The sequence below is a fragment of the Brachyistius frenatus genome, unplaced genomic scaffold (assembly GCF_029030835.1).
Source record: "Brachyistius frenatus isolate BFR_SWC_R1_liver_20210118 unplaced genomic scaffold, ASM2903083v1 Contig_2, whole genome shotgun sequence".
Classification (NCBI taxonomy): domain Eukaryota; kingdom Metazoa; phylum Chordata; class Actinopteri; family Embiotocidae; genus Brachyistius; species Brachyistius frenatus.
In genome coordinates this window covers 3,574,587-3,588,214 of record NW_027210601.1, presented here as the reverse complement: position 1 = coordinate 3,588,214, position 13,628 = coordinate 3,574,587, and the positions used below count along the sequence as shown (strand labels likewise).

The 13,628-nt window shown below is 39.3% G+C and overlaps 3 protein-coding genes across 4 annotated transcripts; 2 read left to right on the top strand and 1 right to left on the bottom strand.

Moving 5' to 3' along the window:
- Positions 1-331: 331 nt before the first annotated feature.
- rpz2 (rapunzel 2) lies at positions 332-2,584 on the bottom strand. The gene is made up of 2 exons (XM_069694155.1): positions 2,500-2,584; positions 332-1,359 (listed from the first exon to the last, which is right to left on the bottom strand). Exon 2 carries the CDS (start codon positions 1,315-1,317, stop codon positions 631-633), a length of 687 nt encoding a protein of 228 aa, XP_069550256.1. The 5' UTR covers positions 1,318-1,359; positions 2,500-2,584; the 3' UTR covers positions 332-630.
- A 3,831-nt stretch (positions 2,585-6,415) lies between these two features.
- LOC138618400 (1-phosphatidylinositol phosphodiesterase) lies at positions 6,416-9,812 on the top strand. Its single transcript, XM_069694140.1, has 4 exons — positions 6,416-6,538; positions 7,262-7,348; positions 8,128-8,698; positions 9,441-9,812. Exons 2-4 carry the CDS (start codon positions 7,278-7,280, stop codon positions 9,810-9,812), a joined length of 1,014 nt encoding a protein of 337 aa, XP_069550241.1. The 5' UTR covers positions 6,416-6,538; positions 7,262-7,277.
- A 975-nt stretch (positions 9,813-10,787) lies between these two features.
- On the top strand, positions 10,788-13,105 carry LOC138618412 (transmembrane protein 272-like). 2 transcript variants are annotated; one of them, XM_069694145.1, is made up of 5 exons: positions 10,788-10,860; positions 10,949-11,011; positions 11,117-11,167; positions 11,286-11,477; positions 12,052-13,105. In XM_069694145.1, the coding sequence occupies exons 2-5, from the start codon at positions 10,951-10,953 to the stop codon at positions 12,300-12,302; spliced, it is 555 nt and encodes a 184-aa protein (XP_069550246.1). In that variant the 5' UTR covers positions 10,788-10,860; positions 10,949-10,950; the 3' UTR covers positions 12,303-13,105. The 2 variants fall into 2 exon arrangements, with proteins under 2 accessions (XP_069550246.1, XP_069550247.1); XM_069694146.1 differs by lacking the exon at positions 10,788-10,860 and having other exon boundaries at positions 10,867-11,011.
- Positions 13,106-13,628: the final 523 nt, after the last annotated feature.

The window sequence follows — 13,628 nt, the reverse complement described above, 5'->3', positions numbered from 1 at the left end:
AATACAAATTGAATTAAGGTCTCATGGGTCTAATTACAAATGTTACTTTGTCCTTTATATTATGTATAAATATTTGGTTTTATCCACACTTTTTTTTTTTTTTTTACGTTTTGATTCTGAACTGAGGGTTATTAGTTTGACATGAATGTTTTATTGAGCTCAATAATATTTATATTTTCCTTAATTTAAGTACAACTCATGTCCTTGAAGAGTGGATAAAACCTGAGGACTGTACTGTATAGTGGATATCTATGGAATGCATAACTTTTTTTTATATATAAATGGCTAGTTTTAGCGTAGATAAAGTGACAGAAATTCACAAATATACAAGTTGACATCGTAATCATTTATGCATTTTATTGAAGAGAAGATTGTATAAAACTTCAGCTTTTATTGACGTGTGACAAGCAGCTGAAAGCTATGATGACGACTTTGAAAATAACAAACACCCAAGAACTAAAACGCTGCATTTCAAACATCAGATACAGATCAACATGGCTTTGGTTTGATATATATTTTATATTATAACATAATTTGTCTTTTTTCATTGGTCCACAGCTAAGAGCGCAGATCGTTGGTCGTGTTGTCGCCACCAAACCCGCAGGACGTCCTCTCACAGCAGGTCCATGTTCAGGACGATTTGTCTTTGCACTGACTGAGCACCTCCTCCATCTTCTTCTGGATTTCCTGCACCCTCTTGGCCCACTTCACCCGAACGTCGTCTTCGTCATCCTGTGTAACAGCTGTGTAGGCCATTAGGGCGATGAGGCCAATGTGGAACAGGTGGACGATGTGTGAACAGCGGCGCTCCATGATTTCACGGTCGCCGTCACAGTTGTCAAGATACACCTTCAGCAGAGATCTTCCAAACACCGTGTTTGAACTCACCACACCGCGGTAGTACACATCCAGGCTTATGTCACTCTTGTCTCTCTCATAACTTTTCTCAAAGGTCTCCATGTAGCGCGATGTGTTGTCTGGATCTTTCTTCACCTGGGCCACCATGCTGTTGAACGCAGTGTACTGGTGTTTGATGTGCTCCTCGTACGTCCCATAAGTTTCGTTCACCTCATCAATGCGGATCTTCCTCAGGCATTGTTGGTTCTTTTGAGAGATGGTCTCCAGCTTGGTCTGGATCTCCTTGAAGTCCTTGTCCAGAGCATGATCCTCCTCATCTATCAGGCCCTTGCGAGCCACCCCAACCAAGGAGGAGACAATGCCAAAGATGGGGTCGATGGAGGAGGCAAAGGAGGAAACCTTCTCCACACAGCACAGCACTTTGGCTGCAGTCTTCTTGATTTGCTCTGCGTCAGCCATCCCTGCTGCCACGGTAAGGTCGACACAAAGTGAATCTGAAGGCTGAAGAGATAAAAAAAAAAAAAAAAAAAATTTTAAAAAGCAACAAAATGCACCATAAAACACAACTGTTTTGGATGTCGGAAACAAGAGCTTTTACTTAGAACTTGGTCACAGAGAATCTCAAATGTTGCCTCATCTACCATGACTCCAAAAATCAAGCTTAAGGCATAATGTTGAGCATACACACCACATGTCAGCAGCTGCTGCTTGTACTCCATACTTTGTAAGATGATACCAACAGGGGTCATGCTATGTTACACACAGACCTTCAATAACTATGCATAGAGGTAACAATGTTTCCATTATTGATAAATCTGTTTGTTTGTTTTCCCAATTATTCAATTCATTTGATCCATAAAATATGAAAAGAAAAAAGGAAGAAAAAAGCTCATGATGATATTAGTAAAACATTCCAAAGCCTAAACATATTTTATTCATTATGACAGAACACAAAGAAGAACAGCCAATACATTTGTGATGCTGGAACCACCACAATTTGATGTTTTAGCTTTAAAATAGACTTAATCAATCAACATAAAAGAAAAGTTTGTTTTTTTTCAATGACTCACAATTAATTGATGCAAAACAACATCTCTCAAATTTAGATTTTTTTTTTTTTTTTTTACTGAATTTTGTTTAGTGTTTTAGTAAATAATCTCAATTAAAACATATTGTTATTAATAAAGCACTTAAAAGGAGTGTTTCTGATGACACGCAGCAATCAACGACCACAGACCCAAATCTAATTGTAATTCATCGGTCTCATAGTTGTGCGATTAATCATCCTTCTCAATGTTGTCCTTCTGGAAAATTAACTCTGGGACAACAATAGGTGTGTCTTCATTTTGTAGTAACACAAGAAAGACTGAACACAAACAAATGGTTACAGGTCTTGCCCTTCAGAGTATCATTGTAACAGCTGAAATAACCTCCAGCAGGTATTTTATCTTAAATTCTGGCTGGCTGTTTTTCTGTTTGCTTTCAGGCATCTTTCTCTCATTTCCTGATTCCGGGTCACTCACATGAATCAGCCACTCGTGCTCCTATCAGTGCCATACAGCTGATTCATCTTTCACACAGAGATTAAACATCCTTCAGATGAGAGATTATAAAGCACAGAGGCGACATATGTCTACTCACCAAAGATAAAACTGTTGGTATCCCTCTGTTTACTGCAGCCGTCTGACTCTCCTTTCCACCATTTTCCACCCTAGTCAAATAAGGACGGCCCCTTCCTGCCAAATAAGGGATTAAACATCAGGAAGTGAGTCAGGCATGCCCTGTGCTGATTGGATGAGGGTAGATTTTTCAGATCCATTGTGGCTGAAGCTCCAACCACAGGCTGCTGCAACACTGACAGTGGGTTTCTTTTTGTTTTAATTGTAAAGTTCCACACCACCTAACCAGTTTGGATGACCAGATACCACAGAAATGCTCAGGAAGCGTAGGTGATTGACAATGTGACACTTAAAAATCAGGAAACAAACTACTTCATATTGTCTGTGGTTTTATGTGAGCATCACCGATACTGCTGAGAAGACTTTGATTTATTTTTAATCACAATTTTCAAACAGTGAAGACAAGCATATTCAATCCTTTTTTGAAAGGACACATACAGAGCATTGAAGTGGCATTTCACCCAAATTACAAAAGAAAATGTTTATTCACATGTCTGTTCCTATTCTTACCAAAGAGATAGATTTGTTTATTTTGTTTGCCAGTGTAAAAGAAAATTTCAGCAATTCTTTGCAGATACAGTATCACAGAAAAAGCTGTCAGCACTTTTCAGGTAGCTATAGTGGTTGTAAAAATGTAGGAAGAAAAATGTCTTGACAGAAAATGCTGTCAACAGTTCAAAGATGACAGAAAGTGACGAGTTTTGCAGCTAGACACAATTGGGGGTGAGAGAAAATCTGAATACATTTGGGTGAGCTGACCCTTTAAATTACCTAAAAGTTAATGCTCCAACAGAGAAAAAGGCCACACACATGATATAAAATCCCATGACCAAAAGCTGCATAGACATATACAGCATTAGAGATATGGACATCATGAGACTCCCCAACACCTAAAGACATTTTTGACTTGTCAATACAAAAGATCCCAAGTGCAGTTTCACAGCCGTCTCTGAAATACTACAATATAGTTCTGATATAGAAATGAAATATTAAATACAATACAAACTCAGCTCATTGGGAGTGGAACGGAGGCATCGTAAATGTTATTCTCTCATTAAGATGAATCTGGATTTCTGCTGTGGAAAATGGCCAAACTAACAGCAGCCCCAACAGAATTAAAAGAATAATGGCTCGCCTGCAGCTCGATGATGTGGAAGGCCTCACAGTGCATGTGATGGATGAAACTCTGACTGTCATGTTAACAAGGTTAGAAGCTTAAATTTTCATTAGAAGGAGTTTTAAAGCGTCACACTTGAAAATGTCTTACTTTGGCTCCATCAGGCGGTCGTATTGAGAATGAGCTTCTGCACGGAATATATTATATTCAATTCATTGCCACTTCAACATATCAGATAGGAATTTGATTTGGTGAGCTCACATTAAATAAAAATGCTCCCATTCAGTAACCATCACAAGTGATTTTAAAAGAATTTTAAAAATTGTTCCCATAGTGATGCCAATTGTACAACAAACCAGCTAAGATGTCAAATACTGTGTCCATTCCCCTTACAAAGTCTAATAGACTGAATAAAAATCAGCACCTAAAACAGTATTTAGTCTTGCAGATTACAGGGAAATCTAAAATAGCATAGGTCCACCTCCACCAACTACATTATTAGATATTTCAAATATCTTTGCTTCTTATTGAGTACTTTTATATTGCAGTGTTTAGATCTGAACACCTCCCTCACCATTTATCATCCCAGACTATTATTAGGCTGGGTAGATAAGTGATGGGTTGACTTTGTTTTGTTTTTTTCTCTCTGAATAACAAACTCCAGTTTCCAACGATCATATGTCAGACATTTTAGACAGCAATTGTTAAATTAACTACATTACTGTTGATACAGGCATCAACAACATTACATTACATTACATTTCATTTAGCTGACGCTTTTATCCAAAGCGACTTACAATAAGTTCATTTCAACCATGAGGGTACAAATTCAGAACAACAACAATTAAGAAAGTACAATTTTCTTCAAGATAGACAAACTACAAAGTGCTATAAGTAAGTGGCATTTTAAGCGCTACTAAAGTGCTACCTATTCAAGGTAAAGTCGGAAGCAGTGTGTTTTTAGTTTGCGGCGGAAGAGGTACAGAGTTTCCGCTGTCCTGATGTCGTTGGGGAGCTCATTCCACCATTTAGGAGCCGGGACAGCAAACAGTCGTGATTTTGTAGAGTGTTTAGCTCGCAGTGAGGGAGCGACAAGCCGATTGGCAGATGCAGATGCACACACTTCCATTAATTAGTTGTATTTTACATAAACTGTAAATGTTTTTACCAGTCTGTGGTTCACTGGGGAAGTAAAAGAAAAACTGCTCTGCTTCCTGGATTCCACCTGACCTGAATATTTATTTATTTTTAAACTGCCGGAATTTCTATCATGCACCCTCTGGGTATACAATCTGTAGGAGCAGCTAACCAAACATTATACAACAGGACAAGGACAACACTGTTGTGTAATATTTGACTTTCCCCGTAGTGATATGAGACAAAACTGGAAAACATCTGCAGATTTTTCCAAGTACTATACGCACATACACACACACACACACACTGCCCTGACCCCTCCTTACTCAGGACTTCACACTCCTCTCAGCCTGCGCCCTCTGAAGGGACGAGCGGGACCCAGATGAATTCTTGTGTGGGATGCTTGTGTAAAAAGATTCATTTTGTGTTTTGTAGATCGTTGCCGACCTTCTTGGTGACGCTCTACCGATGATAGAAAGACAATTACAGTTACATGAAGTTACATGTTTGAAATGTGACAGTTGCTACTCGAACCAGGAGGCTGTGCTTTTATTCACCCTCCACTCTGCCTGTAAAACACCTCCAATTCAACTTTGTTTTATTTGATTGATTGTGCATAACATTCGCTACATTGTGCCATAAAAGGCCAACAGATCACGACTTTATAGTTTAGCACATCAAAATAATAGAAATACAGAAACCATCTTTCTTGCAATTTTACTGAATTATGGAGGTTTCAAGCAGCTTTTAAAAAAAATATGTCTCACCTTTATTAACCAGGTCAAAAAACATTTGAAATAAAATCTTTTTTAATAGTGACCTGGCCAGAAAGGCAGCAAAGTTACATGTCAAGTGCTCATCGATTACACATGCAGAATGCAATGCAAAATGATAACTTAAGTCCACACATCACAAAAGAGTTTCAGCGTAAACCTCAAAATACATGACCACATTAATCGCACATCGTAGAGGACATTTTGTAATGAAAATTATTGTTAACTTTTGTTTAAAACTGGTTAGAGAGACATTTGTCGAGGTTTCTGTAGGTATTTAACTGGATTTGAACCTGAGAAAAGGGGAGAAACTGGAATGCAATGTCTGCCTTGCATATACCTGAACAGCCACTGTGTCTTTTTTGAAGTCCAGCTGAAGCACAAGTTCATCACTGTGATCCAGCTTCACTTCTGTTTATTGTTTGTTGTCAGAAAAGCTGCAGATTTAGGATCCACTTGCTGCTTTTGCTCAATAATAAGTGACTCATTATTTAAGTGATGATAAGAAGATTCTACTGACTTTACCAGACTTTCACCTTCTAATCACTGTCTGCATGCTATTTTCAAATAGAATGAGGTATATATGTTATATCAAAGCAATCACCAACATAAACTGAAGGAAGTTATTAAATACTGGATTTTTGATCTACTTCCTTGATGTGACTCGTGGATATTTGATGTTTCCGTACCACAGTAGGTTAGGGACGTGATCCGATGAATACCCCTCTCCCCCCTCTCCCCTTTCTCCTCTCTCTCCCCCCTCATGCATACACACCCCTGCACTCCCACCCCAGATCTGTAGTGTAGGGCTCAGCTGCGTCCCTCTGGTATTTCCCACAATAACATCCCAGGTCGAAACGCTGGCTGTCATTTTGTCTCTGATACCTCCGCTCCTCTCTCTCCCTCTCTTTCTGCCCGCCGTCCATCTCCCAGGCACCCGGACTGGACTGAGGACGAACACCCTCTGGTTTCAGGTATGAAGCGAACAGAGCAGCACATCAGCAGGTTCGATAAAGCAACGGTGGATGGTTTAGTTCAGTTTTGGGATTAAATGGGTTTAAGCCCGCCATTGAATTGGCGCAGAGGGGTGAGGTGAGGTCGACCTCAGGCCCAACCACAATCAAATTGATAGACTGACACACTCTCATGAAATTAATGTGTTCTTTATTTTTCTTGTCAGCAAGTGAATTTTACAAGAGCTGAAAATTTATTTAGCTTCTGTTTCCTCTTAATTTTATGTATTTCTCAACCAAAAGTGAACAAATATTGATTTAAAAACCTTTCTTTAAATATTGCTGTTTTTCTGCGATAAATGTAAACTTGAGACAATAGCTTAAACTTGCCATCTGTAATCAGGAGTGTAGGCATCAATGCCATTATAACAGTGCAAGATACTGAATAACATTCACTGAACCAGAACAAAAATTTCATTTGTTTTATCACTACCTGTTTGTTACAGTATTTTTAAGTGATTTTTTTTTATTTTTATGATCATCAGGATAGATACAGTATTTGGATAACTTCTCTCACTTTTCTGGCAATTTGTCACTTGATCTCTTGTCTTTTGATGCTCTGCTTACTGTATCTAAATGATCGTCTCATTAGCCAGTTGCTCTTAGTACATTAAACTAAATAACATTTTTTGTTTTTCTGTTTCTTTTTCTTTCCTTTGCCTCTAAATCATTCTCTGTTCTCAGGACTGGAAAGTCAGACATGAGGAGCAACACAAGACAAGGTCCAGTAAAAATGGACAAGTTGTTAACTGACCTGACTGTCCTGTTGGGGTGAGTATGTCAAAAAACAAAAACCATGCTGCATATACATTAAACACATAATCAGACTAACACACTGCGTGCCAATATATTGTTGTAAATTCCCGTTTTAGGTTATTTAAATTCAGCTTTTATTTCTTCCTGCACAGACAGTTCAGATCAACAAGTGCAAACGGTGAATCAGAGAATACAAAGGGAAGCAATCAAAAGCTGAAGAGCAACTTTGTGTGCAATGCATTGAAAAGTAAATTTAGATATCTAAAACATTCTACAAAAAAACCCATACAAGATAACGCAGCTGTACAAAAGCAGAAAAAAAACAACTATGGTGGTTTCGTTTGCTGTATTTGCATCACATTTCAATCTTTAGGTGTGTTTTCTCACTTCTTTTCTAAATGCTGTGCATATGAGGTTCAATTAGAGGAAGTGTTTTCTCATAATGTTTTATACTCGCATGTGTTTTCATACGTCACAGCGCACTGAGCTCTTGGCACCTCTGAACAAATTGCCTACGCACTTGTGTTGTTGTTTTTTTATTAGTTGTATTTATATTCTTTACCATACGATTACTGTGATTTAGAGATATTGTTCTCTACATATACCTATAAAAACATTTATTGCCATCACAATTAACAGCTATCTAGTATCAAAGAGCTTTAAAGCACCCACATCAGAATGGTAAGACTCCAGTCGTGCCTGAGTAAAGAAAAAAAAAAGTCACATGAACGTCTGGCATGTTTAAAGGCTGATAAACTAAATATGTCATATTTGTCTGTTTTTGTTTTTTTTAGAATCATTGGTTTGAGTTCTGGTGCGATTCAGAGACCTGACTATGATGACACTCCCAACCCGGAGTTCCTCAACCCGTCCTGGATGGCCAAAATCCCTGATGCTCAGCCGCTGTCTGAGGTCACCATGCCTGGGACTCACAACACCATGGCCCTGTATGGCGGTGTGTACGCTGAGTGCCAGACCTGGAGCCTGGCCTCTCAGCTCCGCGCCGGTGTTCGCTTTCTAGACGTCCGTGTGCGTCACGTCAAGGGGAACCTCACCATCCATCACGGGGTGTCCTACCAGCGGGCGCACTTTGGTCACGTCCTGGAGGGTGTGGCTGATTTCCTGCGCGAGTATCCAAGTGAGACGGTGCTGATGCGTGTGAAAGAGGAGTTCAGTGAGACGTACGACATCTACGGTGCTGTGGTGGACTTCATCCATCGTTACGCTCACTGGGACCTGCTATGGCACAGCCGACTCATGCCGACCATGAGCGAGGCCCGAGGGAAACTCATTATCCTGCAAGACTTTTCTGGGCCAGACTTGGGGATGCGGTATGGTTCCCTGGACATAGCTGATGACTGGAAGGTATAACAAATTATTATTATAATTTTTTTTTAATCCCTTGTCACTGGTGAGAGCCATGGCCGGAGGCATTATGTGTTTTTTTGGTGGACCGTACATACATGCGTCCCATCCTCATGAACGTGATATCTCGGGAAGGCCTCCAGGGACTGTCTTTAGATTTGGCACGAACGTTTTCTTGGTTCCAATAATGAATTGATTAGATTTGGTGGTGAAATGTCAAAGGTCAAAGTCACTGTTACCTCATAGAACATGTTTATAGCCATAACTGAAAAAACCCATACACTAATCATGACAAAATTTGACACAAATGTCTCGTAGGATAAAATGATAAAGTGATGACCTTTCTGGTCAAAAACAATTTTCTGATCTTCTAGTTTTGTATTGTGGTCCTTTTTTGATTTGTTGTGTGTACGAATCATTTCTACTAAAGATTGCTTCTTCACCTTTCAAAATGTCTATCTAATAAGTATCCTTGAACATTTCGAGAGCGTTTAAGGCAAAAATGCTTCTCAGTAACATGTTTAAACTACAGCCTCTGTGGTATTGTAAATTCATGTCTTTAACAATATTTAAGCTAAGAACAGTAAATGTGATTCCTCTGATATAATATCATCTATATGTTGTATATCGACCTCCCATTCTCTTTTAAAGTAATCTGTACAACAGTTTGTGATGCTTGAAATATTTTCTGAATTGACCCAAAATGCTTTTGAACCACAAAACCTTTTGCTGTTCCCTGTAGGTACCCACACTCCTGCATGTGGAGGAGAAATGGCAGAGTGTCTACGAACACCTCGAGGCTGCCCCCGCAGGAAACAATGCGCAGATCTTTCTCACCTACAGCAGTGGAGCTGGTTTGTTTGCATACCCCAGAGCCGTCGCACAGCGCATCAATGCACAACTGTATGACTACCTGAGAGCCAAGACAGACCTGAACCAGCGCTTTGGAATCATATGCATGGACTTCCCCGCCGCGCCTATTATTCAAATGATCATTGACTTCCAGCTAAAAGTGGTCATAAAGAGAGGACAGGCCTTTAACCCGATACATAGCAACGCAGGTTTCACTTCACTTACAAAGAGGATGATCAAACATTTTACTGCTGATGTCTGAGCCAGACAGCCGTTGTAGCTCAGATTCAACCATAGTAAAAGGAATATGGTTTAAATTATAACTCTTTGTGTCACTCACAAAAGATACTGAGAACAAAATAAATGTCGATTAAAAAACAAACAAAAATGGCAACATGTGGAGTTTTGTGCAGCAATAAACTGCTGTGAAAACTGATGAAGTGTGTTATAATAAGTGCTGTCATGACACGTTGTGTCAGTTAAAAACCAGTCAGGTAATTTGGTAGCTGTGATAAACCTGAAACAATCCAAATGAACAACAAGCTGATATTGACGTTGGCAGAGGTCGCTGTCTTTGTTTCTTTACCCCTTTGAATGGCTGTCAAGAGTCATATTTTATCCAGGACTGATGTGAACAGTCATGTTTATGTTCGTCACAGGGTGGCAGTGCTGCTGCAGAGACACATGGGAGCAGGTTGTGTTGGCACCTCTATAGTTGGCACCAACATCCTGATCTTAAGCTGTCTTGTAGGAAACATGCAGCGTCAACATTTGCAACACAAAATGACTGCAGCTGTCACACAACAGAACCACAGTCTTAATGAAAACTAATTGCACATCGGCTTTTTTATCTTTGCGCGGTTTCCTGTTGGTTTTAAAATGTATTTTTTATCACTTTTAAAAAGGGAACTACACTACAAGTCCGATGAGTTATGTCAAAAGCCTGAAAACCCGTTGAAAATGTTGGTAGGTCATTGCATAATTTTCACAGACCCTCTTTAGAACAAAACAGTTATAGCTGGGATGTACAGTAGCTGTTCAGCCTATATTGCATGCAGTTTGTTTATCTCAGATAACGGTGGCTGATTTTATCATTGTTTCCTTTTCGTTGGACTCAGAGAGGATTGCACAAGTTGTTGAAACGCTTGCTGTATGTCTTAACATCCTGTCAAAACGGCAAAGGATGTTCACAAAGTTATCACTTTGTTAAGAAGTGACTGACGCTGACTCACGCATGGTGCTCCTCTAGTTTGGTGAATACTGGAAGAGGAAAACGGCTTTTAAAAGTGTCTCCATTCACAGCTGGACAGGTACAGTACGGAGCAGTGCTGCTGCAGCTCTTCTACTCGTAGTTGTTTGTGTATAAGTGTGACAGGACTCTCTCTGTCTTGACTGTAGATATGAATCCATCGCCGCAGATGGAGCCCAGGCCTCATAGAGCCACGCTGATTGCAACAATTGGTTCGATGATTTTTCTTCATCAAATTCATGCCTTGCTTTTACGTTATTTGAATCTGCGTTGCTGTTTTACCAATCCTTGACCCTCTGCCTCTTTCTTTTTTGTAGTTGTGGTGAACATGATTTGGTGGATCGTCATGATAGCAGCCATTGGATTGGGTCGGTCTACTTTTGTACTAGTACCATAACTTACATTTTTAAATATTTTGTGAATGCAGCTTTCAGTATGTTTTTTCATGTTTACCATGGTTGTATCTGATATTGTTCGGCTGCATAGGGATCACACATCTGGGAAGTTGTCCTCTGCACCCCTACATCCCCATCTACCTGATAGTGCTGGGAGCAAGCAGTATCCTCGCTCTGTGTATGGCCTACACCATGTCCATGTTCAAGGACGGCAGCGTCTACATCCTGAGCACGGTCTGCATGACCTGCCTGCACATCTTCAGTTTCTGCTGGTTCATAGCAGGTGAGCGCAAAAATGAATCTTTCCACACATTTTACATTTTTGCTTAAAATCAGGTAGTGATGGAAAGAAACTAAGTGTAGTGCCTTAGGTATTTGTACTTGGAAACATATTGCAGCAAAAATCAAAAAATACCTACTGTGTTAGCATGATTGATTGGATCCGGCGTTTTTAATTTTCGTCATTTAACATTTTCAATACTTTCCTTTTCTTTTCTGTGCACCCTTTAATGTTTTGAAGTGGGTGAAGCTCATTTAGAAAAAAGTGATGTCACTTAATTCCGTGCAACCAATCAGGATCCAGCATTATTTGAGTCAGAATCAGATGACATCTGGTGGGGTTTTTGGTCACTGTCAATGATATCTGATCAAACCTCACCCAATGAAAGCAACATAGATGGAAATCAGACAGGCAAAGCTGTTCTAACTTTGGAAGGAAAATTCTTGTTGAAGTTGGACCCCATCAGTCATGGTATAAAGCAGATATTCTCGGCCTTTAAGTTCAGTCCAGTGACAGTTTCAACTCTAAACTGAACTGAAATGTTCTCTTGTATGCCTTGTCTGTCTGCACCCTGTAGGCACCAGCTGGATTTATTCGGTGTATCCTCCAAACTACTCAAAAGACGGACCAAATCTGTACTGCCAGAGGACGACCTACCAGTTTGCCTTTGTTATCACGACACTGGTGTGGGTCACCCTGGCGGTCTTGGTTTTATTTGGTTGTTGCTTCGCTCTGCTGACCTGCTGTATGACTGTAGTTGCGACACGCCACTTGATACCCGGCCGCAATTCTTTCTACGGTGCGACAAGTGATTATGGTGATGTGTGACTTAACACCTGGGTCATATCTCCAGGAATTTAACTTTGCACTGGCTTTCAAAAGTGTGGAATTTTTTGACAGATTTCGCTCTTGGTGCTAAGGATATTTGTTTTTGTATTATTTGTGGTAGTTATTAAAGTTGTACACTAGGTATTAACGCAGTAGGCACCTGCAAATCTAAACACTGCTACAAGATAGATTTTCTTTTCTGCAATCCTCCTATAAATGCTTGAAGAAAGGAGGTTTCCTGAAATTGTCTTATGTCATGGCACCAGCACTCCACATAAATTCAACATTAGTTGCTTAACAAGCTGATGTATTGAAATCTAAGAGCTGTTGAAACATCAACTTCCTGTCAGATCAGATGCTTCTTGTAGAACTTGTGCTTCTTGTAAAACTGTCAATATTTTGAGCCAGAAGACAACGACCTGTAAAATCTTTTGTGGCAGCTAATATTGATTCAGTATTGAGATATATAAGTAATTAGTTTTGTTTATAAATGTTTATATAGTCAACTCTGCTATGTGTCTGTCAAATGTGTTTCTGCAGTTGGAATAACATTTCTTAATTGTACCATTTAAGATGGTGCAGTAATAATGAAGTGCGTTGCTTAAAAATAAAAGATGAATGTGTTTTATTGCATAAATAAATTGTGTAAAAAAGGAAACTATTTCCTACATAACTTCTTTTTAATGATATTTCAGTGTTTAAAATTAAGCACTGAGGGACTTTATGGTTGTGTTTTTACTATCCCCAAATTTGGATTGAGGTGATGATTAGAAAATGTTTATTTTTGCCTCTGTATTATGTATTGACACTTGAAAATGAATGCTCTGTAACAGTTTTTCACAAAAGGTTTCAATGACCATAAACAAACAAAAAAAAGTACCCTAATAGTCTGCTAAAACTTCGGGTACTCTTTCTGCTATAAAGGTTCGAGTTTGTTGACATTTTTATACACAGTATTTTCTGTACAGATAATATAGATTTTTACTTTAATAACTGAACGAGAAAGCATAAAAGACAAAACATTTATCATATAGAGCCCACGTGCGTGTACATAGACATATACATATGACATTAACTGCTTAAATGAAATACATTCAACCTATATTCAAATCTATCTGTATACACGCCGCAAATTCTATTTTATCTTGACGCTAGAAACGAAGTTTACGACTATAGATTGTAAGACTTTCGAATTACAGGACTTTTTGATTCCGGCTTTATTTTTGGACGACTACGCAACCGGTGGGGTCCTTTTACGTCACACAACAAGCGTCGCAAGTTATCTTTGTTGCTGGCGTGCGTGCAGCGAATCGACAGTGTGGTTCG